Source organism: Plecotus auritus (genome assembly GCF_963455305.1).
Source record: "Plecotus auritus genome assembly, chromosome: X".
NCBI lineage: Eukaryota > Metazoa > Chordata > Mammalia > Chiroptera > Vespertilionidae > Plecotus > Plecotus auritus.
The window spans coordinates 19,321-47,022 of record NC_137784.1 but is presented as its reverse complement, the minus strand read 5'-3'; the positions used below and the strand labels follow the sequence as shown (position 1 = coordinate 47,022).

Genomic DNA, 27,702 nt, shown 5'->3' with positions numbered 1-27,702 from the left:
CCCCCTGACCTCCCACGTGGTCCAGGCCCCCATGTCCCCACTAACCACCCCCCCCCGTGTCCCCCGCGTCCCCCCGCGCTCACCGGGCCCCTCCCCGCAGGTACGAGGCGGAGCTGAGCCCCGTGGACCAGAAGCTGAGCGGCCTGCGCTCGCCCCTGGCCCAGCGGCCCTTCTTCGAGGCGCCGTCCGCGCTGGGCTCCGTGCACCTGTTCGACTACGAGGGCGAAGAGGAGCTGCAGCCGTCCTGAGCCCGAGCGGCGGGTCCGAGCGGCGGGCAGCCTGGGGGAGCCCCTGAGGGAGCCCCTGCGGGGGAGGGACAGCGTGTGCGGTGTGGATGGCTGAGCTTTACAGACGTGAGCTGCGTGTGCGATGGCGACCTATTTATTCACACGGAGGCCGGTTCCGGGGGTCCCTGACGGCCGTGTCCCCGCCCCCCCTGGCGGGCAGAGCCGACGCCCCGGGACTGGCGGGGACACGGCGGGCCCCTGCAGGCAGCCCCGCAGCCCCTGGCTGGCTCCCCAGTGGAGGTGTTCGGAGGGACGGCCCGGACGGGTCACACCACAGGGCGCCAGGGTCGCCCCGTAGGACCCGCCCCTGGAGGACCTGCCCCCGGAGGACCCACCCCGGGGGGACCTGCCTGACCTCTCGGCCGGGAGTGCATCCGAGCTGGAGCCGCGCGGCCCTCTGCACGCGTGTCCGGGGCACGGGGCCGCCCCACGCGGGCGCTGAGGTGACCGCTCCTCCTGAATGTACAGAACGTGTAAAGTTAACTGTTACTTGCTGTGTAGAGCGTTTTTAAAACGTGTTACGAGATCACATTTGTATTTTCAAATAAATAACTTAAGGGTTTTCAGCCTGAGGTTCCGCACACCCAGCCAGCAGCCCACGGCCCCCCAGTAACACAGAGAGGTTCGGGGGCCGGGGGTGCAGGTCCCGTCCCAGAGGCTCCTGGTCCTGGGACCTGGGGTCCCCGCCTGCGGGTCAGACGCTCCCCTTGAGCCGCGGTTCCCACGCTCGGGCGCCCGCCCCCCCTCCTGGGAAAACCTAAAATACGAGCTCTGAGCCTCCTCTCTGCGGTGAGCAGGTTCCCCTCCTGCAAATGTCCCTTCCAGCCTCCCGCCTGGTCCGCCCGGCCTGCCTCCTGGCCTGTCCCCCGCCCCCACATGCACGCACAGTGGGCCTGGACCCCGCCCCCCACATGCACGCACACCAGGCGTGGACCCCGCCCCCCACGTGCACGCACACCAGGCGTGGACCCCGCCCCCCACATGCACACGCAGCGGGCCTGGACCCCGCCCCCCACATGCACGCACACCAGGCGTGGACCCCGCCCCCCACATGCACGCGCAGCGGGCCTGGACCCCGCCCCCCACATGCACGCGCAGCGGGCCTGGACCCCGCCCCCCACATGCACGCACACCAGGCGTGGACCCCGCCCCGGGGGACAGAGAAATGACCTGGGTGCCCTCAGCCCTCGCCCAGGCGGCTGTGCCCTGCGCGGGGCCGGCGGAACGTGACATGAGGCATCGGCCCAGCGTGGGGCCTCTGTCCTCCCAGCAGCTCCCTGGACCCACAGGAGTTGGTCCTCAGTGTCCTGTCCCCAGACCGTTAGGGGGAAGGCCCTGGCCGGTGTTGCCCAGTGGTTACAGCATCCCCCGTGCACAGAAGGGTCCCGGATCCATTCCAGTCGCTGTGTCTCTCTCCCCCCCCTCTCCCCTCGCTCTAAAAGTCAGTGGGGACACATCCTCTGGGGAGGATTGAAAAGAGAGAGAAGGGACTCCCCACTGGTGGCTCAGAACAGCACCCCCTCATTCGGGTTGGGGGACCATCAGAAAGGAACCACATCCAGACCCGGGATCTCCCCCGGACCTGCGACCAGAAACATTGGGGGAAACCAAAGCGCCCCACAGACCCTGACCCCAGGGTCACGGGACCCTCCTCCACCCACAGGCCTTCCCGCCCCGCTCCGCGCGCCCAGCCGTCGCCCATTAGGACCGGCCCAGACTCACCCTGCTCGCTGCTCGCCCTGCAGAAATCGGTCAAAACGACCCCTTAGTCCCCTCTTCTCTCCACGACACCCCAGAAGGGACCCCAGCAGATGTGGGGCGCCCATGGGTGTCCACAGGGCAGGTCCCCCGTCTTCCTCTGCACCCCATCTCCATGCCCCTGTGGCCCTTGCTCCCCGCCATCTCCCGCCCCGTACCCCCACCAAACAACCCCCACATACACCCTGCCCCCCACTCTGTGGCCCTTGGCGTCAGCCCCCTAAAACCTGTGACGTAGCCTCCAGCCAGAGCGCCACGCCCACTGGTTTCCCAGGTGCCCCGCCCCCTCAGTCACAGCCCGCCCCTGGCCCCCCCACCTCCCCCACACCCCCTGCTGCCCCCTCCCCCCCATACCTGCCCTCATACACCCCACACCTGGTGCGCCGTGCGCCCACTCACGCCCCTGCGCCCCTCGGAGGCCTGGTAACCAACCACTCGGGTGCTCCTCAGAGGGAGACCCCAGAACTCCAAGCACTCACATTCCCAAACCCTCCACAGGGGGCGCCTCACCTCCAGTTAGCGGGGTCCCCTCCCTCCTGCAAAGGTACCTTCCAGCCTCAGCGGCCCCACCTGCAGGCTCCTGAGACCCCACGGGAGACCCCACGGGAGAAAGGCAGGGACCAGGTCTCCAAGGTCCAACCTGAGCTCCCGGGGCAGGCCGGGCGGGGCCGGGTCTCCGAGGCCTGTCCTGCCTGGACTGCGTGCGCCCCGCCCTGCGAATCAGCTCCCGCACTGCCCCTGAGGGGCACGTGGTAAGGACAGAGCCGCCATTGGCCGACGGTTCTTCATGCTGCCAACCACACACACAAGAGCTTTTCCTACAGACCCTGGGACGTGAGGGTGCGAGGAGGCTGTGAAAAGGTAAGATGCCGCGATGGGTGGCTGTGCCTGGACCCTGACCCCCTCCCGGACTTTTTCTCAGGAGCCATCCTCCGGCCCAGGCACAGGCTGAGCTGTGTGTGACATCACAGATGAGCCCCTAGACCTGGCTAGTGTGGCTCAGTGGGTAGAGCTCTGTCCTGCAGACTGAAGGGTTCCGGGTTCCATTCCGGTCAAGGGCACAGGCCCAGGTTGCAGGCTCGGTCCCCAGTGTGGAGTGTGCAGGAGGCAGCCGGTCCATGATTCTCTCTCATCATTGATGTTTTTCTCTTTCCCGCTCCATCTCTGAAATCAATAAAAATATATTAAAACAAAAAAAGATGCCTGGATGGGTCCATCACTCAAAAAGGAAACACGTGTTTTTTTAAAAAAATATATTTTATTGATTTTTTACAGAGAGGAAGGGAGAGGGATAGAGAGTTAGAAACATCGATGATGAGAGAGAAACATCGATCAGCTGCCTCCTGCATGCCCCCCACTGGGGATGTGCCCGCAACCAGGGTACATGCCCTTGACCGGAATCGAACCCGGGACCAAACCGGTTAGGTCAGGAAACACGTTTTGAGAACAGACCAAGGACAGGGCATGCTTTGATTGGGTGGCTGTGCCCGGACCCTGACCCCACTCCGGGAGTGACCATCCTCTGGCCCAGGCACCCCAAGCATTGGCTGAGCTGTGTGTGACATCACAGCTCACCCCGTTGTTATCGGACTCTGAGGTCCCGCAGGCCGGACTGCAGACCTCCCCGCCCCCTTTCCTGTTACACTTTTTCTCGAAGCTGCACGAGCTGCCTCCTCCCTCGTGTGTCTATAACCAGCCAACCGGCCAGGGGGTCAGAGCGGGTTTTTGGGGTGACCTGCTGCTCCCCCTGCGGCGGGCAGGCTGGAATGCACGCTCCTGCAGGATTCACCCGGCTCTGCTGAATTTGGCCCAAGTCGTGACGGGCCGCCCAGGGCGGACCCTCCGTGTCCAGGTTCACGCCGGGAAAGCGGACAAATAACACGTTGCCTCCACTGGACACGGGAGACGTTGGTGAACGAACACCAGGAGCCTCGCTCGGCCCGTCTGCGGCCCCATGAACACCTTTGGGGCGCAGTCCCGATCTCCCGCGTGGGCGCGTCTATGCGGGTGGCAGCCAGAGGCCCGAGCACCAATTCCCTCCAATGGGCCTTCCGGGCCGCTCCACGCGCCTGTCCATCAGGAGAACCCGCCCCTGACTCGCCCGGTTCCTGCTGCGGGAATTGGTGCAAATGACCCGGGAGCACCACCTCGACACCCCACGGAAGGCGAGCCCCGCAGGGAGGCCGCGCAACAGGCCCAGGACTGAGGCGGGAGCCCAGCAGGTGCGTCCGGAGCGGGTGCGCTCAGGGGACGCCCCGCGGATAAATGTTGGGCAGGTCCCACACGCGCCACGGCGCCCCAACTCCACCCCCTTGCTTGCCGACCCCCTAAGCCCCGTGCACGGCCTGGCTTCGCTGCACCTCCTCCCCACCCCCACCCCCCACCCCCCCACCCATCCCGCGGGCACTCGGAGCCCAGCGCTCCCCCTCGCGGGCACCAAGCCTGCTCGGGTCCTCCGCGCCCCCCACCCCGTGCAGGCCTCCGGTGTGACTTAAAGGTTCTCTTCATGCTAAAACCCAAAATTAGCCGGACGGTGTTGCTCAGTGGTTGGGCGTGGACCTATGAACCAGGAGGTCAGGGTTCGATTCCTGGTCAAGGGCACATGCCCGGGTGGCGGGCTCGGTCCCCAGTGGGGGGCGTGCAGGAGGCAGCTGATCCATGATTCTCTCTCATCATGGGTGTTTCTCTCTCTCCCTCTCCCTTCCTCTCTAAAATCAATAAAAACATATTTAAAAAGCCAAAATTTAGCAACTCCTCTAATTTTATTAATCCTCACCGGAGGATATTTTTTCCGTGAATATTTTTTTTTTTTAGAGGGAGTGAAAGAGGAGGGAGGGGCAGAGAAAGGACCAGCATACACACACCGCAGCCTCAGTCGCTAGCTCCGCGTGGTCACGGTGGAAGCCATCTTATTTCCTTTCCTGCACCTCCTCACGATCGACAGGAAGATGTCACTTTTCTCCTTGCGCGCAAATGCTTCCCAATTCTCCATGCCCGACCACGGTTTCCCGAAAATGCGGGGCCGAGATCCTAACACGGGACCCATTTCCTTTAAGGCTCCTCATTGAAAGGTACAATCTGCAGAGCCCGGTCCCCAGTGGTTCCGACAGGTCCTGCTAGTAACCATGGAAACCATGTCAAACGGGGCGCCGAGGGTCTGCGGCCGGAGCCTGGCCCCCACGCGGGTTTCCTGTGCGGGATCCGCCGCGAGCCGCTCGCGCGGGAGAGAGTCGCGTCTGATCGCAGGCACCCGCGTTTGGTCTCCCGAACACCGCGACCGTACGTCAAGCACACGGCGACGAGCACGTGACACCGTCCGACCAATGGGGAGCGCGCACAGAAGCACGCCCCCGAGGCTCCGCCCCATGGCGTTCGGCCGGACGCGGAATGTGGACCCTGCGGGCCGCCGTCCGCCGGGGGGCCCGGCTCTCCCGCTTGGTTCGCGGCCGCCCGGCTCCAAGGGCCGCGCCGTGGCCCGAGCGCGCGCTCGCCGCCTTCGGTACCGGGAATGCGGGGGGCCTGCAGGGGCGCGGAGGCGGAGGCGGAGGCCGGGGTCCGCGGGCGCATGGCGGCACTAGCGGAGCCGGGGAGGAGGAGGAGGAGGAGTCAGAAGATGCGGAGGAAGAGGAAGAGGAGGAGGAACTGCTGCGGAGGGAGCCCTTGCTGCCCTCGGGGACCCAGCGCGTGTGCCTGGTTCACCCCGAGATCAAGGGGGGACCGAGGAAGCCAACGCTGACTCGAGGTGACCCGGCGTGGGGGTGGGGGCGGGGCCTCGAGGGCGTGGCTCACGGGGGCGTGGTTTCTGTGGCTGGAACTCTGGGCGGGGTTTGAAGGCTGGACCTCATAGGGCGGGGCTTCGGGGCGAGGACGAGCCGAGTGGGCGGGGTTTCGAGGACTTGACCTTATGGGGCGGGGCTTCGGGAACGAAGTCGACTGGGAGCTGAGGGGCGGGGTCTTCATGGCTGAAGTATAGGGCGTGGCCTCGGGGGCGGGGATGCCAAGGGCTGAACTCATAGGACAGGGGACTAAGGGGCGGGGCTTTCATGATGGACTTCATGGAACTCATAGGGCGGGGAGCCGAGGGGGCGGGGCCTCATGGGCTGGAGCTCAGGGCGGAAAGCTGACGGGGGCGTGGCTTCAGGGGCCTGACTCCCAAGCCCTAAACTGCCATGGTTGGGAGTCTGAGGCTCATGCTCCTCGGATGGGATGCTTTGGGGCCGGACTCTGAGGCTGGAGCTTGTAGGGCGGGGCCCCTGAGAGGCGGGGCGTCCCTATGGGGGCGCAGGGCTCCGCGGGGCCGGGGCTGGGGGTGTGAAGTGGACCCCCTTCCTACCTGCCCCTGAAGCGGCTGGAAGCAAGCTCACCGAGGCCGCGTCTCTCCCCAAAGCTGAGTGGCAGGTGGCGGAGGCGAAGGCGCTGGTGCACACGCTGGACCACTGGTCGGTGGTGGAGACGATGGTGGTGCCGACCAAGACGCCCGAGAGGAAGCTCATCTTCGGCAAAGGCACCTTGGAGCAGCTGACGGGTGGGTCCCGCGTGGGCCCTGCCCTTCTCTCCCCGGAGGAGCAGCAGGCACAGGCTGGGCGGGGCAGACGGAGGCGGCCTCGCCAGGACTTGGGTCTGACATCTCTGCAGCCTCCGGGGCAGTTGAGTGGGGTGACCCCAGCCCTGCCCTCCCTCCCAGCCACCCACTCTCAACACCTGATGTGGGTCCTGCCTGTGAGCCCCGCTCTCCTGGGACCCCTGACGGTCCCCACCCCACCCAGTTGTGTGCTTACGGATCAGAGCATGGAGGTGGCAGGACCCTGCCAGTCTGTGTCCCCCCGAGTCTTAGCTGCATTCAGACCCCGCGGGTCATGTCCCGGGGTCATGTCCCCCCCACCCCCGGCTTCCCCTTGACCCCAGCCGTCCTGGTGACGCAGCCAAGCGGAGCCCCTGATGAGGCCCTCCCTCCCTTAGAGAAAATCCGAAGCCTGTCCGAAGTCACAGCCGTCTTTCTGAACGTGGAGAGGCTGTCCATGCCCACTAAGGTATTGGGGTGCGCTGGGTGTGTCCACTCCCTGGGCTGGGGCCTGGGGTCAGCCCCCCAGGAGGGACAGAGGATACAAGATCTCGGGACAGTGTCAGCCCCCCTCACCTGAGGTCTAGGGATGGGGTGGGCTCCCCGGCAGGACCGCTCACACGCTCCTTTTTTTATGTTTTTATTGATTTCAGAGAGAGAATCCTGGATGGGCTGCCTCCTGCACGCCCCCCCCCCCCCCGGGGGGATGGAGCCCACAACCCGGGCATGTGCCCTGACTGGGAAGCGAATCCTAACCTCCTGGTTCATAGGTTGATGCTCAACCACTGAGCCACACTGGCTGGGTTCTCTCCTTTTCTAGAAAGAACTGGAGGCCGCCTGGCGCGTGCAGGTGTTCGACCGATTCACCGTGGTCCTGCACATCTTCCGCTGCAACGCCCGGACCAAGGAGGCGCGGCTGCAGGTGGCCCTGGCCGAGCTCCCCCTCCTCAGGTACTGGGCACGGACCTGGGTGTCGCAACCAATGCAGCCCCTTCCTTTTTTCTCTTCTTTAAAAAATATATATTTATTGATTTCAGAGAGGGAGGGAGCGAGAGAGAGAAACGTCAGTGATGGAGCCTGCAAGGGGCGGGGCCAGGGGGGCTGGAACAGAGATTGGGAGCAGAGGGGGCGTGGCCTCAGAGGCTGAAACTAATGGGGCGGGCACTGAGGGGCGGGGCTTTATTGATCGACTTAATAGGGCGGGGCTTGTGGGGACACGATGCAAAGGGTTGGAACTCAGGGTGGGGGCTGAGGGGGCGGGGCCTCAGGGACTGGAACTCATAGGGCAGGGAGCCGAGGGGGCGGAGCCTCAGAGGCTAGAACAGGGTGGGGAGCAGAGGGGGTGTGGCCTCAGGCTGTAACTAATGGGGCGGGGCGCTGGGGGCGGGGCTTTATTGATGGACTTCATAGGGTGGGGCAGCACAGCTTGTTGGATGCCTGCTAGGGCTTGCGCCTCCCTGAGGGCTGTCCCTGTGGGGCCGTCCCTGTGGGGCCCTGTGTCCCTGAGAGTGAAGGCCCACGCAGGAGAGGACCCCACGCAGGAGGGAGGACCCAGTGCACTCCTCCCTATCCGAGGCCCGCCCCCGGTCTGTCCCCCTCACTTGGGGGGACGTGTTGCGCCCCCTCCACGCTCCCCCATGGGCCTCTCATCCACCCCATCTACTGAGTTGCCCGTGTCCACGGCAGGTCCAACATGAAGCACGACCTTGCCCGCCTGGACGGACATGGAGGCAACTCTCGCTACATCCTGGGGTCAGGTGAGTGCCCAGGGGCTTGTCTCCAGGGGCTGGGAGGGGGAGTCACATGCCTCTGGGAGGGGACAAGGTCCCAGGACGGTCCTGGTGGGGCCAGGCTGCACGTGGGCCTCGTCCGCGGACGCATCGAACAAGCAGGGACCCAGGTGGTCTTGGCGGGTGTAAAGAGGACCCCAAACCTGGTTGAAACGACAGACATTCACCCCCCCCCCCCCCCCCCCGTCTTGGAGACCAGGCGTCTGAGATCCAGGGGTCCGAGCTCCCTCCGGAGGCTCCAGGGAGGGTCCCTCCTGCTCCTCCCAGCGCCTGGGGCTCCAGGGGTCCGGGCTGGTGGCCGCCTCCCTGCCTTCCTCCCATCTCTGCCTCCATCTGTCTCCACGCGGCTACTCCTCTGTGTCTGCGTCTCCTCTTCCGTGTCTGACAAGGACCCTGTCCTTGGAGGGAGGGCCCCCCTGACCCAGGACGACCCGTCTCCGACCCTTCACTCCATCCCCTCTGCAAAGACCCCCTCTCCATAGGAGGTCCCGTTCCCAGGTTCTGGGGGTCAGGATGTTGGGGGAGCACTCAGTGCACTGAGGATATCGGGGCTCCCCAGCCGAGTGGACGGGAACCCAGGGGGTCTCAGACGGCAGAAGTTGGAGGCCAGGCCGCCTTTCTTTCTCTTTTTTTTCTTTTTAAATATTTTTTATTGACTCCAGAGAGGAAGGGAGAGGGAGAGAGACATGTCCATGAGGAGAGAGAATCGTGGATCGGCTGCCTCCTGCACGCTCCCTACTGGGGATCGAGCCCACAACCCGGCCATGTGCCCTTGACCCTGAATGGAACCGTGACCTCCTGGTTCACAGGTCGATGCTCAACCGCTGAGCCACGCCAGCCGGGTGGCGAGACTGCCCCTCGCCGGCAGAGCTGTGCCTCCGAGCAGAAGGTGCTGGTCGGCAGCTGCCTGGGCCGTGAGCACCCTGCCCGTCCCTCGGGGCGGCACACAGCTGGTCTGGGCGTCCTCGTCTGCTCCCTGACGCACGGCGCTGGCTGTTTCCAGGGGAGACTTTCCTGCAGGTGCAGCAGCGCCTGATGAAGGAAAAGGAGATGAAGATCCGCAAGGCCCTGGAGCGGCTGCGGCAGAAGAGGCAGCTGCTGGGCAGGCAGCGCAGGCAGCGGGAGCTCCCGGTGGTCTCCGTGGTGGGGTACACCAACTGCGGTGAGCGGGACGCGGGGAGGGGGCCCGCCCCGGGCGGGGCAGCTGTGTTTTAGGGGGCCCACCCACAAAGACGAGGGGCCCCGGGGTCACCAAGGGTACGTCCAGGCTTAAAAGTCATTAGTTCCCGGCCGGTTGCTCAGTGGTTAGAGCGTCAGCCCAGGTCAGGGTGCAGGCGGGAGCAACGGATCAATGTCTCTCTCTCTCTCTCCCCCCTCCCCCCCCCCCCCGTCCTCCTCCCTCCCTCCCTCCCTCCACTCCCTAGAAATCAATGGGAAAAATATCCTCCGGTGTTGATCGACATAGGTTTATATGTATATGTCAAGTAACTGAACTACAGGAAGAAATGATAACTCGATAAAAGGGGTTTTTAAAAAAATCATAAGTATACGCGTCCGAGTTTTCACCTTCTAGGAAGTGCAAGCAGTGTGCCTGGCTGTCACTCAGACAGCGGGGCCCTCCTTCTGCAGGAGCCGGGGGACGGGGGGGCTCACACACGTGTGTCCTTGTCCCCGGCATGCAGGGAAGACCACGCTGATCAAGGCTCTGACGGGCGACGGCGCCATGCAGCCCCGGGACCAGCTGTTCGCCACGCTGGACATCACGGCCCATGCGGGCTCCCTGCCGTCCCGCATGACCGTCATCTACATGGACACCATCGGCTTCCTGTCCGAGCTGCCCCACAGCCTCATCGAGTCCTTCTCCGCCACCCTGCAGGACGTGGCCCACTCGGTGAGCGCGGACTGTCGGGGCGGCCGTCGAGGCCAGTGTCATGGGGCTGGATCCCCTAAAACAACACAGTGGAGGCCGGTCCCCCACATAGGACACAAGCTGGGCTGGGTCCCCCTACACACAGGGCACACCAGGACCCCCCCCACACACACACACACACAGGACACACCAGGACCCTCACACACACAGGGCACACCAGGACCCTCACACACACACACACACACACACACACACAGACACACACACAGGACACACCAGGACCCTCACATACACACACACACACACAGGACACACCAGGACGGACACACACACACACACACACACACACGACACACCAGGACCCTCACACACACACACACACACACACACACACACAGGGCCCTCACACACACACAGGACACACCAGGACCCCCCCCACACACACACACAGGACACACCAGGACCCCCCACACACACACACACACAGGACACACCAGGACCCTCACACACAGGACACACCAGGACCCTCACACACACACACACACACACAGGACACACCAGGACCCCCCACACACACACACACACAGGACACACCAGGACCCTCACACACAGGACACACCAGGACCCTCACACACACACACACACACACAGGACACACCAGGACCCTCACACACACACACACACACACACACACACACACACCAGGACCCTCACACACACACACACACACACACAGGGCACACCAGGACCCTCACACACACAGACACACAGGACACACCAGGACCAGGTGCTCACACAGGACAGGTCCCGGACGGGGTCCCGGGACGGAAGGGTGAGTGGAATGGGCCTAGCTGGGTTTCTCAGGATGATGTCTGAGCCCCCGGGGTGGCCACCTGCAGGAACTCCACAGGGACTGGCCCCAGACAACACCCAGTGCCTCCACACTCTTTCTGAAAATTAAGACTTTTCTGAAACAAAACATTTTAATAATCGAAGTCTCCCCCTGACAACGAGCCCAGCAGTGAGCACCCCGAATTCCAGGGTGCCTTTCCTGTGGGGTCTCAAGTAGCTTTTCCTCTTTTCTGCGTCTTCCGAATGTTGCACAGCAAACCGACCGGCAGCCTGTTTACAGCTGGGCAGGAGCCATCTCTAAATTGTGAACTGATTTGATCGAAAAGCTCAACTGAGCCCCGCGGGTGGTGGTCGGACAGCACCTGCGGGTGGGGGTGGAGACAGGCCTAGTGGCGGGGAGTCCTGAGTACCAGGAATAGCCCCCAAGTGCCTGTACAGGAGGGGCCCCGAGTCCCTGAACAGGAATGGCCCCGAATACCAGGAATAGCCCCCAAGTGCCTGTACAGGAGGGGCCCTGAGTCCCGAGTCCCAGCGCCCCGGGAGCAGCTGGGGCAGGACCTGAACAAGGGGTCTGGTCCACGGGACCAGCTCAGCTGTGGTCTCGGGAGCCCCACCCTGGGGTCCCACCCGGGCCTGGGGCAGCCCCCACCCTCTCTGGGGGGAGGTGGAGGGGAGACTGTGTCCCACACACCCGGCCACGAGCCCCTCTGCCCGCAGGACGTGATCCTGCACGTGAGGGACGTGAGCCACCCCGAGGCAGAGCTGCAGAAGCACAGCGTGCTCACCGCCCTGCGCGGCCTGGGGCTGCCCGCTCCGCTGCTGGACTCGGTGCTGGAGGTGCACAACAAGGTGGACCTGGTGCCCGGGTGAGTGGGCCCCCCTTTGGCCCACCCCAGGCCTGGGCCTCTGTCCAGCTGAGCTGGGACCGCCCCCCCACCCCAGCCCTCGGCCTGGGGGCTCCCTCCCGCGGGGAGCTGGGCGCGATCACATCTATTGATCAGGGGCTCTACCCCGGAGCAGATGGGCGTGTCCGTGGCCTGCTGAGGGGGCGGGGATCCGAGCGCCCCTCCCACAGCCCCGTCTGTCCCTAAAACCAGCCCCAGAGTGGGCTGGCGTTGGGGTGACGCGCTCTGCACCGCACGCCCCTCTTTCCCCCCAGCCTCTGGGTTTACCCGCTGTTCCTTCCTCTCCCGGGAGGACTGAGGGGTCACAGGTGGGGGCCGTGGGGGCCCTCACGCGCTCGTCCTCGCTGAGCCGGGTCTGTGCCCTCCGCACAGGTACCGCCCGTCGGGGCCGCGCGCCCTGGCCGTGTCCGCCCTCCGCGGGCTGGGCCTGGAGGAGCTGAAGGCTGAGCTGGAGGCGGCCGTGCTGAGCGCCACGGGGAGGCGGGTGCAGACCCTCCGCGTGCGGCTGGCGGGCCCGCAGCTCAGGTGCATACGGTTATCCGGAAGAGGGGCGGGGCCACCGGGAGAGGAGGGGCTTAGTAGAGGGGCGGGGCCGGGTTATCAGACGGGGCGGGGCCATCAAACGGGGCGGGGCTTGGCTGAGGGGCGGGCCGGTGGCTGCGCGGTCCCAGGGACCTGCAGGTGCGCGCACAGCTCTGTCGGAGCGCACACCTGAGTTATTTCCCCACGTGCGTCCCCTGGGGCCCCGCGGGGCTGACGCACCGGGAAAGCGCAGGTCCGAGTGTGGCTGGGCGCCCGGCGCAAACATCACCCTCAGCTCCCTGTTCCCCCAACCGCGTTCCTGACCCGCCCCCCCTCCCCCCCTCCCCCCAGCTGGCTGCACGCGGAGGCCACGGTGCAGGACGTGCAGGTGGTCCCCGAGGCAGGTGTGGCCGACGTCACCGTCATCATCAGCAACGCCGCCTACGGCAGGTTCCGGAAGCTCTTTCCACAATGACCACGGCCTGGGGCAGTGCTCTGGCCGAGAGGAGGCGGGTCCCGCCTGGTGGTCCTGGCAGAGGTCGGTGGACGGACATGCGCGCTCCGACCCCGCCAGGCGGTGCATCGTGGGCGCGTCGAGGGGACCGGCCTCCCTCCTGACGGTTCGCCTGCAGGCCGCTCCCCCGCGGTGCTCGTGTCCGTCCACCAGACTTTGTCCAAAGGAAACCAGACTCTGGGCCTCGCGTCCACGCCAGGAAGTCAGTTCTGGCCGCCAAACTGCAGCGTCGGCTGCTCCAGGTGCCGGGGGTCCCCAGACCGAGGGCTGCACCCCAGACCCGTCTGCAGAACCGACCACAGAACCGGCCCAGGCCCTTCAGGTCCTGGACACTCCCGTGCTTCTCCGAGAGGCCAGCGAGCTGAGCGCGTGGCTAAGGAGATGCTCAGGGAAGGGGTCTGGTCCCTCCTTCCCTGGTCTCACCCGGAAAGCCTGCATAGAATTCTTAGGTGTTTGCCGCCCCCGCCCCGCGCCTCTCCCCCCTCCCCCCCCTCCCTAACCCCTCCCCCTCCCCCATCTCCCGGCTGTTCCTTAAGCGATCCCAGAGCGTCCCCGCGCTGCGGGGAGGAAAGGGGCCTCTGACCCATCTCCAGCGTCGCCAGCTTGTCCTGGAAGCAGTTCCTGACGGTCCCAGGGCAAACATGTGGGGAGGGAAGAGGGTGTACGAGCGAGGACCGTGCGTGGGCCCTTCGCGGTGGTAACCCCGGAGGCACCGCCCCAGCTAGCGGGAGGGGCAGGGGAGGCCTCGCCCATTGTCTCCAGTGGCCAATGGGGGGCAGGGAGACCTGCTCCAGGAAACAGGTGACCCGGGCGCTCAGCCAATGAGGGGCGGGAGGGACTCGCCCCGCCCCTCCGGGGTAGGTGAGCGCTGCTCTGGGTGCCTGTCCACCGGACACACACAAGGTAGTAAAAGCCTCTTTCACCTGCTTCTGTCTCGAGTCCGTTGTCAGCATTCGGACAGATGAGTGTTTCTCACAGAAACCATCAAGGGTCCCCTTGACCCTCCCTGACCTCGCAGAGGCCTGTGTGACCTTCCAGAAACGGGGCGAGCGCAGTTCTTGTCTGTGAGACTCCATGACGCACACGCAGGCGACACCCCAAACCTTCCTTCCCACTCCCCGGCCGAGCTCAGCCCTCCTGGGGAAACTCCACTGGGAAGGTGTGGCAGACAGAACAGTGTCCCCCAAGACGCCCGCGCCCCAACCCCCATGTGGCAGACAGAACAGTGTCCCCCAAGACGCCCGCGCCCCAACCCCTCCTCACCTGTGATGTCACCTTAACGGCAAAGGGACCTCGCAGGTGTGGCCCAGGTCAGGGCCCCGAGAGGGTGCGTCCATCACCCCGTGGCCCGATGGCATCAGGGCCCGGAATGCGGGCGGCAGCCGGTCAGGGCGGACGGACTTGAGGAGCTGAGCGCCGCCCAGCAGGAGGGAACCCGGGACCCGTCCCCGCAGCCCGGGGACCCTCTCCCACACCCGACCCCAGAGCTTAGAGGGCATCTGAGCTGCTGGAAGCGGCGGCCCTGGGCACGTGCCCAGCAGCCACACAGCCGCCCACGCGGGACACGGCCTTCCCCCGCCGCCCCGAGAGCTGGGCCCGCAGACCGTGTGGGGAGCTGGGTCGGGTCGTGGCTGTGCCATCGGGTCCACACGGTGGAGGGGCGCGGGGGGCCTCCGTGGGGCAGGACCTCCCCTGTGGGCGGAGGAGCGGTCCTGGCGCCAGCAGCTGCCTCCTTGGCTCCGACGGGAGGCGCCCCTCCGGGTCTCTGAGCTCCAGGGCCTTCGGGGACCGCCATGGGCGGCGGGCCTCCCGCATGCAGGGCGCCGCTGCTGCCTGGACCTGCACCCCCGAGTGGCGGGTCCCCCGTGGGCCCACACCCGGCTCCAAGGTCCCGCGTGGCCTCGTGTCCCCGGGCAGGCGGACCTGGGCAGCTCCCGAGGGGGCCGCGTGAGGGAGTGGCCGTGGGCAGACGAGGGACGGCTCTCAGGATGGCGATGCGGCGCCCCAGCCCCGCAGCCACGCCTGAGGGACCCCGATCACCCCTGGGTGCGCACACCTGCGTGAAGAGAACGCACGGGGGCCTCGGGGAAACGGGGGGCTGAGCGTGTGCTCAGAACCACTCCCGTTCATCCTAGTGAGCGACTCCCGAAGTTCCTTCCTGAAGTTCCTTCGACCTTCACAGCCAGAAACCACAGTCACAGCAGCCGCCCCGGGAGGGGGGGTGGGGAGGGGGAGAAGGGGGCAGGGGGTGTGGGGAGAAGGGGGGCGGGGTGTGGGGAGAAGGGGGCAGGAGGGGGTGTGTGGGGGGAGAAGGGGACAGGCCCTGATTTCACCGGAATTAGTTCCTGTTTTTTGTTCATTTTATTTTATTTATTTATTTATTTATTTATTTATTTATTTATTTATTTATTTATTTACATTTGGGGGCGGTTAATCCTCACCCGAGGATATTTTCCCATTGATTTATTTTAGGGAGAGGGGAGGGGGAGAGAGAGAAACATGGATGTGACACAGACACATCGATGGGTTGCCTCCCGCACATGCCCAACCAGGTCCGGGGATCGAGCCGGCAACCCAGGTCCTTGACCAGAATCGAACCCGAGACCCTCTGATGCCCCGGCCGACGCACTAACCACTGAGCTCCCCAGCCAGGGCTTCCTATTTGTTAACAAAGGTTTGCTCAGTAGATCCCATCACGCTCCGTCCCGTCCAACCCACGTGATGGTTCGAGGCGTCCAGCAGCCCCCGGTGTGGGGTCACCTCTGAGCGTCTCTCACGGGCCACAGAGGCAGCGGGTCTGACCCCCACGATTCCAGGGGACTCTGCCCTCGAGGAGGTGACCCCACAGCCCCCTTCGATCCTCAGCACGGTCACTGGCTTCACCCCAGAAGCACCGAGGCCGCCAGTGGGGTTCCCAGGAGGCGGGGGCCCTGCCCGGGCTGCCCCCCTTCTCCTCGCCCGGACGTGGCCAGGACGACGCGGCGGCTGAGAGCGATGGCGGATGGTCCTGGCGCCGAGAGGGAGGACGGGTCAGCACTCCAGCAGCTTGTCGTTGAGCCGGATGACGTCGCTGACGAAGGTGCCGGTGCCCACGAAGTCGCCCGCGATGATGTTGGTGCAGCGCGGGCCGGGCCCCGGGCGCTGCTCGCGGACCCAGGCGCTCAGCTGGGGCAGGCTGGGCAGCGTCATGTTCCTCAGGGACCCGGCCGGGTGCGCCAGGATGTACTCGAGGTTCTCCGTGAGGTTGATGCCCGCCACAAACAGCCCGCCTGCAGGGCCAGGGGACAGGACGGGCACTCAGCGTCCACCGAGCGGCCTTGGGCACGCGTGTACCAGTACGCATGTGTGTACACATATGATGTGTGGGTGCCTGTTTGTATCCACACGCGCACACAGAGACAGACATGCGTGTGCACGCACGTTTGCTCCCCGATGCTCACGCACCACGTGCTGCTCTCAAATCCCTTTCCCGTCCAGCCCAAAGCACGCGTGTGGCCCGCCTCCCCCCGGACCCCCACCCACCTGGGCGGCCGCAGCCCTTCATGCGCTCCAGGTAGCGGATCAGCTTCTTGGCCTTCACCTGGTCGCCCCACCAGTAGGGGATCCCCGGCCACAGCTCCCGGTGCCGGCCCACGGCCCCCTCCTCCTCGTAGGACAGCAGGACCTGCTGGCCCCGCGCCCACAGCTGCCGCAGCGTCGGCACCTCCTGCGGGAAGGGGTGGGGGACAGAGTTGGGGGGACACGGGGGTCCGTGGGGGGCAGCGGTGGAGTGGGGCCTCTGTGTCCCGATGGTCACCCGGACGGGACAGGTGCTTTCTGTCCTCGAGGACTGACCCACTCGGTCCGCAGTCGGACCAGAGGGTCACCAGGCGTCGTGTCGCGTGTGAAGGGCCGGACGGCTGTCCCTCTTCTGTGGGAACGTCCCCACTTCCTCACCCCCCCTTTCCCCCGCACAGGGCAGCCTCTCCCCCAGGTGCCTCTCGGGGGCCAAGGGGCTGGGTGTCCCCGTGCCCGGCAGCACCCTCATCGCTGCTCCAGGCAAACCTGCTGGGACCTGCTTTTGGGGCCCCCACAGGACGGAACTGGACAAACGCCCAACACAAGGGTTGATGTGAATCGACATCAAGTCGCCCCAAACGGTCGTGGATGTAACCCCTCGGCTCCCTGGGGATGGAGGTCTCGCCCAGGCCGGCCAGCACCAGCCGATGGAGAGTCACCTACTTTTCTTGTTCATCCTCACCCAAGGGTATTTTCCCATTGATTTTTAGAGAGAGTGGAAGGGAGAGGGAGAGACAGAGAGAAACATCGATGTGAGAGACACACAGCGACAGGTTGCCTCCTGCACGCACCCCAACCAGGTCCCAGTCCCAGGAGGAGCCTGTAACGAGGTACGTGCCCTTGACCGGAATCGAACCCGGGACCCTTCCGTCCGCAGGCCAACGCTCTATCCACTGAGCCACACCGGCCACGGCAAGCTCACCTACTTAATGAAACTGCAGGTGGGGTTAGGGCTGAATGTCCCTAAAAGTCACATGTCAAAGCCCTGGCCCCAGCCTCGGGTGGGGCTGTATTTGGAGGGTCTGCACAGAGGCGGTGAAGGTCAAACGGGGTCCCTGTGGGCCCCTGATCCCACAGGCCTGGGGTGCTCATAGGAAGAGGACCTGAGGACACAGACCCACAGAGGGACGACCCGGGGAGGAGACGGGGAGGAGACGGCGTCCACGCGAAAGCGAGGCCTTGGGGGAACCAGCCCCACCCACACCCGGGTCTCGGACGCCCAGCTCCAGGACGGACAGGGGACGAGTGTCCCCGGGACAGAGAAGCCGCGTGTCCACAGGGCGTCACACGCTGTGGCCCCTTGTAAACAGGCGCTAGGTTTGGCCCAAACTCAAGAGAAGGACCCAGCTCGGTGGTTAGGCTCAGTGTCGACCTATGAACTGGGAGGTCAGGGTTCGATTCCCTGCCAGGGCACATGCTAGGTTGTGGGCTCGGTCCCAGTAGGGGGCGTGCAGGAGGCAGCCGGCCCATCATGGACGTCTCTCTCTCCCTCTCCCTTCCTCTCTGACACCAATAAGAAAAGAACTGAGAAAAAGAGAAGCACCCAGGAGCCCGTGTTAGTGGGTTGTCGGCACCAGGATCCTCAGCCTCACGTACGGGGAGCCCGTGGGCAGAGGGGCCTGGGCTGTGCCCCCCCCCGCCCAGGAGCCGTGGGGGGCCTGCCCCACTCACCCCTCGGGGACACAGCATGTCCCCGAAGATGTTCTTGATGCAGGAGACCAGGTACTCGTGCAGGTCCTCGCTCAGGCCCTCGAAGTTCCTGCAGGCCAGCACGACCACCTCCCGGGGGTGGCGCTCCAGCCACTCGGAGATCTCCGTGAGCGTGTCCTGGGGGGGGGGGGGAGGCCCGGTCTGACGCAGCCCAGGAGACGGGGCCTCCTGTCCTCGTCGAAGGGGCGCCCCAACCACACTCACTGGGCAAAGGGCTCAAGTCCTGAGCAAGCCCCCGCGGAATGTGCCCACCGCCCCCACGGAACCCAGCGGCCCCCACGGAACGTGCCCGCCGCCCCCACGGAACCCAGCGGCCCCGGGGAGAGCTGGGCCCACGAGCCACTGCTCTGGGGAGAAGTGTGTGTGCACGCGCAGTGCATGTGTGTGCAGTGCGCCCGTGTGTGTGTGTGTGTGTGTGTATGCACGTGTGTGGTGCAATCGTGTATGTGTGTGCATGCAGTGCACCCATGTATGTGTGCGCAGTGTGCCCACGTGTGTACGTGTGCATGTATGCGTGTAGTGCACTCATGTATTTGTGCATCTATGTGTGTGCAGTGTGTCCAAGTATATGTGTGTGCGTGTATGTGCATGTATGTGCACGTGTGCCCTCCAGACAGGCACCATGTGTGTGAACGTTAACCCTGGAAGCCCCGGGGAGCATGCAAGGGCCAGCAGGTGACCTGCAGAGGGAGGTCCAGGGCGGGCACCTCCACCCCGAGACCTGCCGTGGGGGCTCAAGGGACGGGGGCAGCTGTGGAGCCGACGTGGCCGTCCTGGTCTGACCTAAGGAGCCATCTAGCAGCTGAGAGAAGGGGCTGAAACCGTCGGCACCGCAGACAGGAACACAGCAGGGACCCACGTTTGCAAAACCCCAGGCGGCCGCCCCCCCCCCCGCCCCCACCCAGGAGCCAGGGTAAGGAGGCGGGTGCAGCCTCAGAAACACAGGAGGCCACCAATGCCACTCCATCCACCACTAGAGGGCAGCACACCCCAGGAAAGGCGTGGGGCCGCTGCCTCACTGGCTGCCCTGGGCCACCCACCCCAACTCCACCAGCAAGGCCCCCCACATCTACCTCCTCCAGCAGGGCCCCCCACATCTACCTCCTCCAGCAGGGCCCCCCACATCTACCTCCTCCAGCAGGGCCTCCCACATCTACCTCCACCAGCAGAGCCCCCCACATCTACCTCCACCAGCAGAGCCCCCCACATCTACCTCCACCAGCAGGGCCCCTCCACCTCCAGTATCAGGCCCTCCATCTCCAGTATCAGGGCCCCCCATCTCCAGTATCAGGCCCCCCACCTCCAGTATCAGGCCCCCACCTCCACCAGCAGGGTCGTGTACAGCATGTGGACGAAGTGTAGGTTCTTCGCGGACCCCTCAGGCATGTGTGCGATCCGCAGGTCCAGGTACCGCACGCCGGCGTCCAGCTGCTCCGTGACGTCCAGCACCTGCGGGTGGAGGTGGGCGTGGGGCCTGGATGGCAGGCAGCTCCCATGGGGCCCCACACGGCCTCCCTCCCCGGTGCCCCCCGAGGCTGTGCCACGCCCGCCTGACACTGGGGACCCGCACGCTGGCCGGTGGGGCCACGGGCCCTCCCTGGGCCAGGGCCCATCCCCCAAAGTCCTCGCCGCACTGGGCCCTTGGCTATGTCCCTGGTCCCAACGTCCCTTCAGGGTCCCGCCTGCCCCTCTCCCATGCCGTCCCTGGAAGGACCCCCCTGCCATGAGGACACCCCTCCTGGGCCCTCAGGGGTCAGAATGGGCCCAGGAAGGTGCATGGCAGGGGCACTGCCCCCACACGGAGCTGCAGGAGAGTCAGCAGGGACCCCGAGAGAAGAGAAGGGGCTCATCCTTCCTCAGGGTGACAGCGGGGGAGCCGACCCAGACGCAGGAACAGGAGAGTGGGGTGCTATGTCCCCCCCCCACACACACACACGGAAAGGGAATTCACACACGGATGGGAAACGGGAAACAGCGTACTTGCCCTCCATCCAGAGGGACCGAGAAAAAGGCAAAAGAATAGGAACTGGAAAAGGAACCGGCTGGTGGCTCAGGGGTTGAGCACCCACCTGTGAACCCGGAGGTCACGGCTGCATTCCAGTCAGGGCACCTGCCCGGTTGTGGGCTGGATCGCCAGTGGGGGGCGTGCAGGAGGCAGCCCATCCATGATTCTCTCTCATCTGTGTTTCTCTCTCTCTCCCTCCCCCTTCCTCTCTGACATCAATAACAACGTGTTTAAAAAAGGAAAAGAAGCCCTGGCTGGCTTGGCTCAGTGGGTAGGGCGTCTGCCTGCGGACGAGGGGTTTCAGGTTCGATTCCCGGTCAAGGGCACCTGCCTGGGTGGCGGGTTCGATCCCCAGTGGGGGCCGTGCAGGAGGCGGCCGATCCATGATTCTCTCTCATCTGTGTTTCTCTCTCTCTCCCTCCCTCTCCCTTCATCTCTGAAATCAATAAAAACATTTTTAAAAAAAAGAAAAAAAAGAAAGCCCTGACCGGTGTGGCTCAGTGGATAGAGCGTCGGCCTGCAGACTGAAGGGTCCCGGGTTCGATTCCGGTCAAGGGCATGGACCTTGGTGGCGGGCACATCCCCAGTGGGAGGTGTGCAGGAGGCAGCTGATGGATGTTTCTCTCTCATCGATGTTTCTCTCTCTCCCTCTCCCTTCCTCTCTGTAAAAATCAATAAAATATATTTTAAAAAAGAAAAAGAAAAAGCATGTGTTTACTTTGACCCGCAGGATCGCCGTCTCCCCCGCCCTCAGGTGGCGAATATTCCAGGTCGAGCACCTGCTGTGACCGCGGCTATTTCACAGGAAACTCACTGCCACAGACCATCACCTCCATCACCTCCTTGCGCTTCCGCCGGCGCCCCCCCCCCCCCACGTGGGGGAACCCGGTTCCCTGCAGCCTCCAGCCTTGTCAGCAGCCGCCCCCAACACACACACACACTGCACCCCGGGGGGCTGTTCCCGGCTCCGTCTGCGCCTCTCACCGGCCTCAGGAATGTGGATCTCCCACCCGCCAACTCCCGCCGCCCCCGCACCTGGGCGCCGGTAGGGTGAGTTGAGCGGAGCACTGGCGGGCGGGGGCGGGGTGCTGGTTGCCCGGCAACCCATGGAAAGTCTAGGGAGGGAGCCCCAAACAAAATTAGGCCGGGTCACCTGGGGGGCGGGGCGGGGCCCTGAGCGACTAAGGCGTCTGAACTGCCAACAAAGGAAAACGTAGGAAAGTGAAATAATTTGAAATTCCCTCTAAGCTTGCATTTAGGTTAGGTTACATGGTATCTATTAATATGGGTCCACATAGCCAGGGTGGGCAAAAGTAGGTTTACAGCTGTGAGTCCGCAAAGGAGAGGTCATTCTTGCATTATTATTTACTAGAGGCCGGGGTGTGCTCGGGTGGGGTCCCTCCGCCTGGCCTGCGGGATGGGGGGGGGGGGGACTGGCACTGGACATCCCCCAAGGGGTCCCCCAGTGCCAGAGGGCGCTCTGCGAAGTTGCTGTGGCTTGGCAGCTCCTGCGTTGAGCTCTGCCCCCTGGTGGTGAGTACGTGTCACAGCTACTGGCTGTCGGCGGTGCCTTAGGCTTTTATATAAACAAATAAATAGGTGGATTATTTGCTGTATTATTTTCCATAGGGAGAACTGCAAACCTGCTTTTGCCCCTCGTTGGGGATAATCCATTCATATTAATATATTTATATGTTTTGTTATTTTTTAAAAACTACTTTTATTGATTTCAAAGAGGAAGGGAGAGTGAGAGAAACATCCATGATGAGAGAGAATCATGGATCACCTGCCTCCTGCACGCCCCCTACTGGGGATGGAGCTTACAACCCGGGCATGTGCCCTGACAGGGAATCAAACTGTGACCTCCTGGTTCATGGGTCCACATTCAACCACTGAGCCACGCCGGCTGGGCTATTTATTTACATATTTTAAATAATAATGTGACCCCCCTGGCCGGCCGTGCTCTGTGGTTAGAGCATCCGCCTGGGCACCCAAGGGTCTCGAGGGCACCCTGCTCCCCACGCTCAGTGGCCCCTAAAATCTGCAGTTCGTCTGCGGGGCGGGGCTGCACAGAGGGAGGGGGCCCCAAAAGAAATAAAGGGGGGACTAAAGGGTCTCTGCCAAAAATTGGGGAGGAGACGCCCCCTCCGTCCCTCTCTCAGCGCATTTCCTAGAGGAAACAGGTAAGGGGGTTCTCTCCTTTCCCACGCGTGTGTGAGTCCCTCGAGCAAGGCTGTGTGGTCCCAGTGTGTCCTGCAGGGAGGGGACACCCGGGAGGAAGGCCTGACTCCAGGCTCACATGCATGTGCACCTCTGGGGAGCGGGGGCCTGAGCAACTCCCTGGGGGCCCCGGGCGCCCCCAGTCCCTGCTCAGGTGCACGGGGGTCAGACACCTGCAGCTTTAACCTGAGCGGCTGCCTCCATTCAGGTGGAGCAGATTCTATACTAACCCACATTCTTTTTTTTTTTTTTTAATATATTTTATTGATATTTTACAGAGAGGAAAGGAGAGGGACAGAGAGCCAGAAACATCCATGAGAGAGAAACATCGATCAGCTGCCTCCTGCACACCTCCCACCGGGGATGTGCCCGCAACCAAGGTACGTGCCCTTGACCGGAATCAAACCCGGGACCCTTCAGTCCGCAGGCTGATGCTCCATCCACTGAGCCAAACCGGTTTCAGCCTAACCCACATTCTTGGTCCCTTCCCTGCAGGGGAGGGCTCTGGGTTGGCCAGAGCTTAGTTTTCTGTTATTTTTCTTTGTTATTTTTTGTTAATCCTCACCCCTCGCCCATGGATATTTTCCCATTGACTTTTTTCATAGAGAGAGAGGAAGGAGGGAGGGGGGAGACCGAGAAGGAAACATCGATGTGAGAGAGACACATTCATTGGTTGCATCCTGCACACACCAAGGTGCGTGCCCTTGACGAGAATCGAACCCGGGACCCTCAGTCCACAGGCCAACGCTCTCTCCACTGAGCTAAACCGGCCAGGGCTCAACTACTTTTCCCTGGAGATTAGGGCGTCGGCTGGGCGGGGAGACGCGGAACCAGCCCCCTGGACGGACGGATGGACGGACGGCGGGCCCGAGGCCGCTTACCTGGGTGACCGACCACTTGAGCACCACAGGCTGCAGGATGCACGGCAGGACCTTGGTCAGCACCTGCAGCAGCTGCGACGCCGAGCGGGAAACAGGCGACTTCTTGTTCAGGCTGTAGGTCATCGTGTCGTGGCTGCCTGGAACCGAACCGGACGAGCCCCGTGAGTCCCTCCCCGCGGGCTTGGAGCTGCCCAGGGAGCTGACAGGTGACCCACAGAAACCCAGGGAGAGCACGCCCACGGGACACGCACAGCCGGGCGGATGGCGGCCCAAAGGTCACGTCCTCCCAGACCTGCTGGTGGGACCTGCGTGGAAACGGGGTCTTTGCAGATGGGATGGAGGGAAGGGTCAGAGACAAGGTTGTCCGGGGTCAGGGGGGCCCTCCCTCCAAGGACAGGGTCCTTGTCAGACACGGAAGAGGAGACGCAGACTGAGGAGCAGCCGCGTGGAGGCGGATGGAGGCAGAGGGGAGAAGGAGGCAGGGAGGCGGCCACCAGCCCGGGACGCCTACAGCCCCAGGTGATGGGAGAGGCAGGAGGGACCCTCCCCAGAGCCTCTGGAGGGAGCGCGGCCCTCGGACCCCTGGATCTCAGACGCCTGGACTCCAGGACGGAGAGAGGATGGGTGTCTGTGGTTTAAGAAAGCTGATTGTGCCCTCAGTGTGTAGAGCGACAGCCAGAGGGTTCGAGTCCCGTCAGGGGCACATACCCGGGTCACAGGCTGGACTCTGGGCCCTGCTCACGTGTGGGGGAGGCAACCAATGGATGTCTCTCTCACCTCGATGTCTCTCCCTCTGTGTCTCTCTCACCTCGATGTCTCTCTCTCTGTGTCTCTCCCCCTCCCTTCCACTCTCTCTAAAAATCAATGGGAGGAAAATATCCTCGGGTGAGGATTAACCAAAAATAAAATAAAATAAATAAATCTGAATTTTGTTACAGCAGCCACAGGAAACTCCTAAAATTAATGCATCCTAGTTGCCGACACATGAAAATATATGGGTAAGTAAAATAATTGAAATTCTCTCTGTATTTGCATTTATTTTACATTATATGGCATATATTTTATGTTTAATATAGATATGGGTCCATGTATACAGGGTGGGGCAAAAGTAGGTTTACAGCTGTGAATCCACAAAAGTTTATTCTTGTATTATTATTTATTATTTATTGCATTATTTTCCATAGGAGGAACGGAAGCCTACTTTTGCCCCACCCTGTATATGGGGATAATCCATTTATATTTATACTAGAGGCCCGGTGCAGGAATTTGTGCACAGGTGGGGTCCCTCACCCTGGCCGGCGATCAGGGCCGATGGGGGCCATCTCGCCCAGTCCTGATCGGCTGGACCCCAGCAGCAAGCTAACCTACTGGTCAGAGCATGTCATAGCGACTGGTTGAGTGGTCAACCAATCGGTCCGACACTTAGCATATTACGCATTTATTATATAGGATAGGATATTTTAAAAACAATAATGTGCCCTGGCCGGTGTGGCTCAGTGGATAAAGTGTCAACCTGTGGACTGAAGGGTCCCGGGTTCCATTCTGGTCAAGGGCACAGGCCTGGGTCACAGGCTCCATCCCCAGGAGGGGGCGTGCAGGAGGCAGCCGATCCATGAGTCTCTCTCCTCATTGACGTTTCTCTCTCCCTCTCCCTTCCTCTCTGAAATCAATAAAACATGGAAAATAAACAAATGAATACATAAAAACAATAATGTGAGCACTCTGGCCAGTGGCTCAGTGGTTAGAGCATAGGCCTGGGCACCCAAAGGTCTGGAGCTTGATTCCGGGTCAAGGGCACCCACCTGGTTGCAGGCTCGACCCCCCCTTCCCTTCCGCTCTCTCTGAAAACCAGTGGGAAACACCTCATCGTCGTGAGGATTAAGAACAAGAAGCCAATCACAGGACCCCACAGCGCACAGCCTCACCTGGGATGGACAGGTGGTGCAGGGGCACGTCCCACAGCCGCGGGCTCAGCGCCGACATCCAGTCTGCGTGTGGGTTCGTTCTGCAGGGCAGGCCCTGGAAGCAGCCCGGGGCGCTCACCTGCCCGCTCATCACAGGAGAGCGTGGGGACCTGAGGAAGGACAGAGGTCATGAGACCCAGGGGCACAGGCCACGCCCTTCTGGTGCCCCAGACAGTGGCTTTGGGGGGAAAACGGAAAACAGACTTCCCTCCAGGGGCGGTTTGAGAGGTTGAAAGTGTAGGGGGGAGAGAGAGACAGACGAAGAGACAGAGAGGGACAGACGGACAGATGGACGGAAGAGACAGAAAACCAGAGAGACAGAAACAGAGGCAGAGAAACAGGGAGAGGGAGAGGGAGAGGGGGAGAGAGAGAGAGAGACAGAGAGAGAGAGAGAGACAGAGAGAGAGAGAGATCAGGGGGAGAGGGAGAGAGAGACAGAGAGAGAGAGAGACAGAGAGAGAGAGACAGAGAGAGACAGGGAGAGAGAGAGAGACAGAGAGAGAGAGACAGAGAGAGAGACAGAGAGAGAGAGAGGGAAAGGGGGAGAGAGAGACAGAGAGAGAGAGAGAGAGACAGAGAGAGAGAGACAGAGAGAGAGAGAGAGACAGAGAGAGAGAGAGAGAGACAGAGAGAGAGAGAGACAGAGAGAGACAGAGAGAGAGACACAGAGAGAGACAGGGAGAGAGAGAGAGACAGAGAGAGAGAGACAGAGAGAGAGACAGAGAGAGACAGAGAGAGAGACACAGAGAGAGACAGGGAGAGAGAGAGAGACAGAGAGAGAGAGACAGAGAGAGAGACAGAGAGAGAGAGAGGGAAAGGGGGAGAGAGAGACAGAGAGAGAGAGACAGAGAGAGAGAGAGATGGACAGAGAGAGAGAGAGACAGAGAGAGGGAGAGAGAGGCGCAGAGAGACAAAGAGGCACAGAGGGGCAGACGGACCCAGAGGGACTGACAGACAGCGACCCAGGAGCCCCAAGGCCACTTTCCCTGGGTGGGTGGGTACGTGTCCCCCGTCCAGGGACCCCTCACCCTTGGGTCCCACCAACCCCCCCAGGACATGGGAAGGCGCTCAGCGTCTGAGTTGTGGGGTCCTGGGGTGGCGGAGTTGGGGGACACCTCGTCACCCCCCCGCCCCCAGGAGCTCTGCCTGTGCCAGGCCCCCAGCTGACCCCGCGGCCCCAGAGGTGGGCCCAGGAGGGCGGACCTGGAGCAGGTCTGGGGGCCCCTCAGTCACCAGAGCGGTTGCCTCCTGGGCCGGGCACGAGGCCTTTCAGGTCAGGATGAGCGAGGGGGACAGGTCAGGACCCCACGGTGTCTCCGGCGACCTGACCCTCAGCCCCTCTCACACTGAGGTCACCGTCTCCGTGAACTCGGGGCTCCCAGGATGTCAGGGGGCGCTGCCCTGGATGTCAGGGGACCTGCTCTGGCCGGTGAGACAGCGGGCGGCACCGGTGACCCCACCTCGCGAGCAGGCGGTGACGGCGACGCTCAGGAAATAGCTCGCAGGTGAATACGCGGCGGACGAGCCACGCGCCAGACGCGCGCATTCCTGCCTCGTCCGCGGGCCCCGCACACTCACCGCGCCGGACCGGACCCCGAGGCAGGAGGCCCGGCGCCGCGAAGCACAGGGGACCCCTCCCCGCCTTCCGTCCTCCCCCCGCCGGCGAGGTCGCGCGGGCACAGCCCAGGGTCCGCGGGCTCAGCGCTCTGGACCGGGGGTCCCTCTGCCCCGTCCCTCGGTCCGCGCGGGGGTCCGAGGCTGAGCAGCCCGCAGGCACCGGGCCTCGCGCTGCCGCCCCCCCCCCCCCCCCCCGCTCCCGGGGACTCACCTCCTCCAGCCTCCTCCCTCCGCCAGGTCCCGCGGGGCCTCTGCTGCTGTCCCTCCGAGTCCGGCCGGCGCTTCTGAAAACACTCCCCCGGCGGCGATTGGACGGGACACCCGCTGGGAGGAGCCGGAGGAGGAGCGGGAGGAGGAGGAGGAGAGGGAGGAGGAGCCGGAGGAGGAGGAGGAGGAGGAGGAGGAGGCACCGCCCAGAACCGCCCCGTGTCCTCCCCGGCGGACGGGCAGCTGCAGCCTCGGCGTCCGGGACAGGCCCCACCTTGGGGACGGCCTGCCCTCCGGAGGGGTCCCCGGCCCTCACAGCCCAGCTCAGGGCCCAGACCAGGCGGGACGTCCATCGGGAGGCCTGACCGTGGCCGCGAGGACCGGCGCTCCGAGGGCGGGTGCAGGCGGGTGTCCCGAGTGTGGCCCAGGGTCCCTGGTCACAGGTCAGGCCGGGCTGAGTGCCCGGCCACGCTGATCGCTG

The 27,702-nt window shown here is 63.6% G+C and overlaps 3 protein-coding genes across 3 annotated transcripts in view; 2 read left to right on the top strand and 1 right to left on the bottom strand.

Annotated features, from left to right (window-relative positions):
* Nucleotides 1-849, top strand: part of PPP2R3B (protein phosphatase 2 regulatory subunit B''beta) — a 31,033-nt gene extending 30,184 nt beyond the window's left edge. The window contains exon 13 of the mRNA XM_080652528.1: nucleotides 101-849. Within this exon, the coding sequence (XP_080508654.1) occupies nucleotides 101-248 (148 nt within the window). The 3' untranslated portion in view covers nucleotides 249-849. The remainder of the gene's footprint in view (nucleotides 1-100) is intronic.
* Nucleotides 850-5,335: 4,486 nt separating this feature from the next.
* GTPBP6 (GTP binding protein 6 (putative)) lies at nucleotides 5,336-13,986 on the top strand. The gene is made up of 10 exons (XM_080652217.1): nucleotides 5,336-5,787; nucleotides 6,433-6,570; nucleotides 7,005-7,075; nucleotides 7,427-7,557; nucleotides 8,293-8,363; nucleotides 9,400-9,558; nucleotides 10,079-10,287; nucleotides 11,836-11,984; nucleotides 12,396-12,548; nucleotides 12,897-13,986. The coding sequence occupies exons 1-10, from the start codon at nucleotides 5,433-5,435 to the stop codon at nucleotides 13,018-13,020; spliced, it is 1,560 nt and encodes a 519-aa protein (XP_080508343.1). The 5' UTR covers nucleotides 5,336-5,432; the 3' UTR covers nucleotides 13,021-13,986.
* A 1,489-nt stretch (nucleotides 13,987-15,475) lies between these two features.
* Nucleotides 15,476-27,284, bottom strand: PLCXD1 (phosphatidylinositol specific phospholipase C X domain containing 1). The gene is made up of 7 exons (XM_080652501.1): nucleotides 27,226-27,284; nucleotides 25,359-25,507; nucleotides 23,434-23,570; nucleotides 19,648-19,776; nucleotides 18,289-18,444; nucleotides 16,582-16,765; nucleotides 15,476-16,328 (listed from the first exon to the last, which is right to left on the bottom strand). Exons 2-7 carry the CDS (start codon nucleotides 25,486-25,488, stop codon nucleotides 16,090-16,092), a joined length of 975 nt encoding a protein of 324 aa, XP_080508627.1. The 5' UTR covers nucleotides 25,489-25,507; nucleotides 27,226-27,284; the 3' UTR covers nucleotides 15,476-16,089.
* Nucleotides 27,285-27,702: the final 418 nt, after the last annotated feature.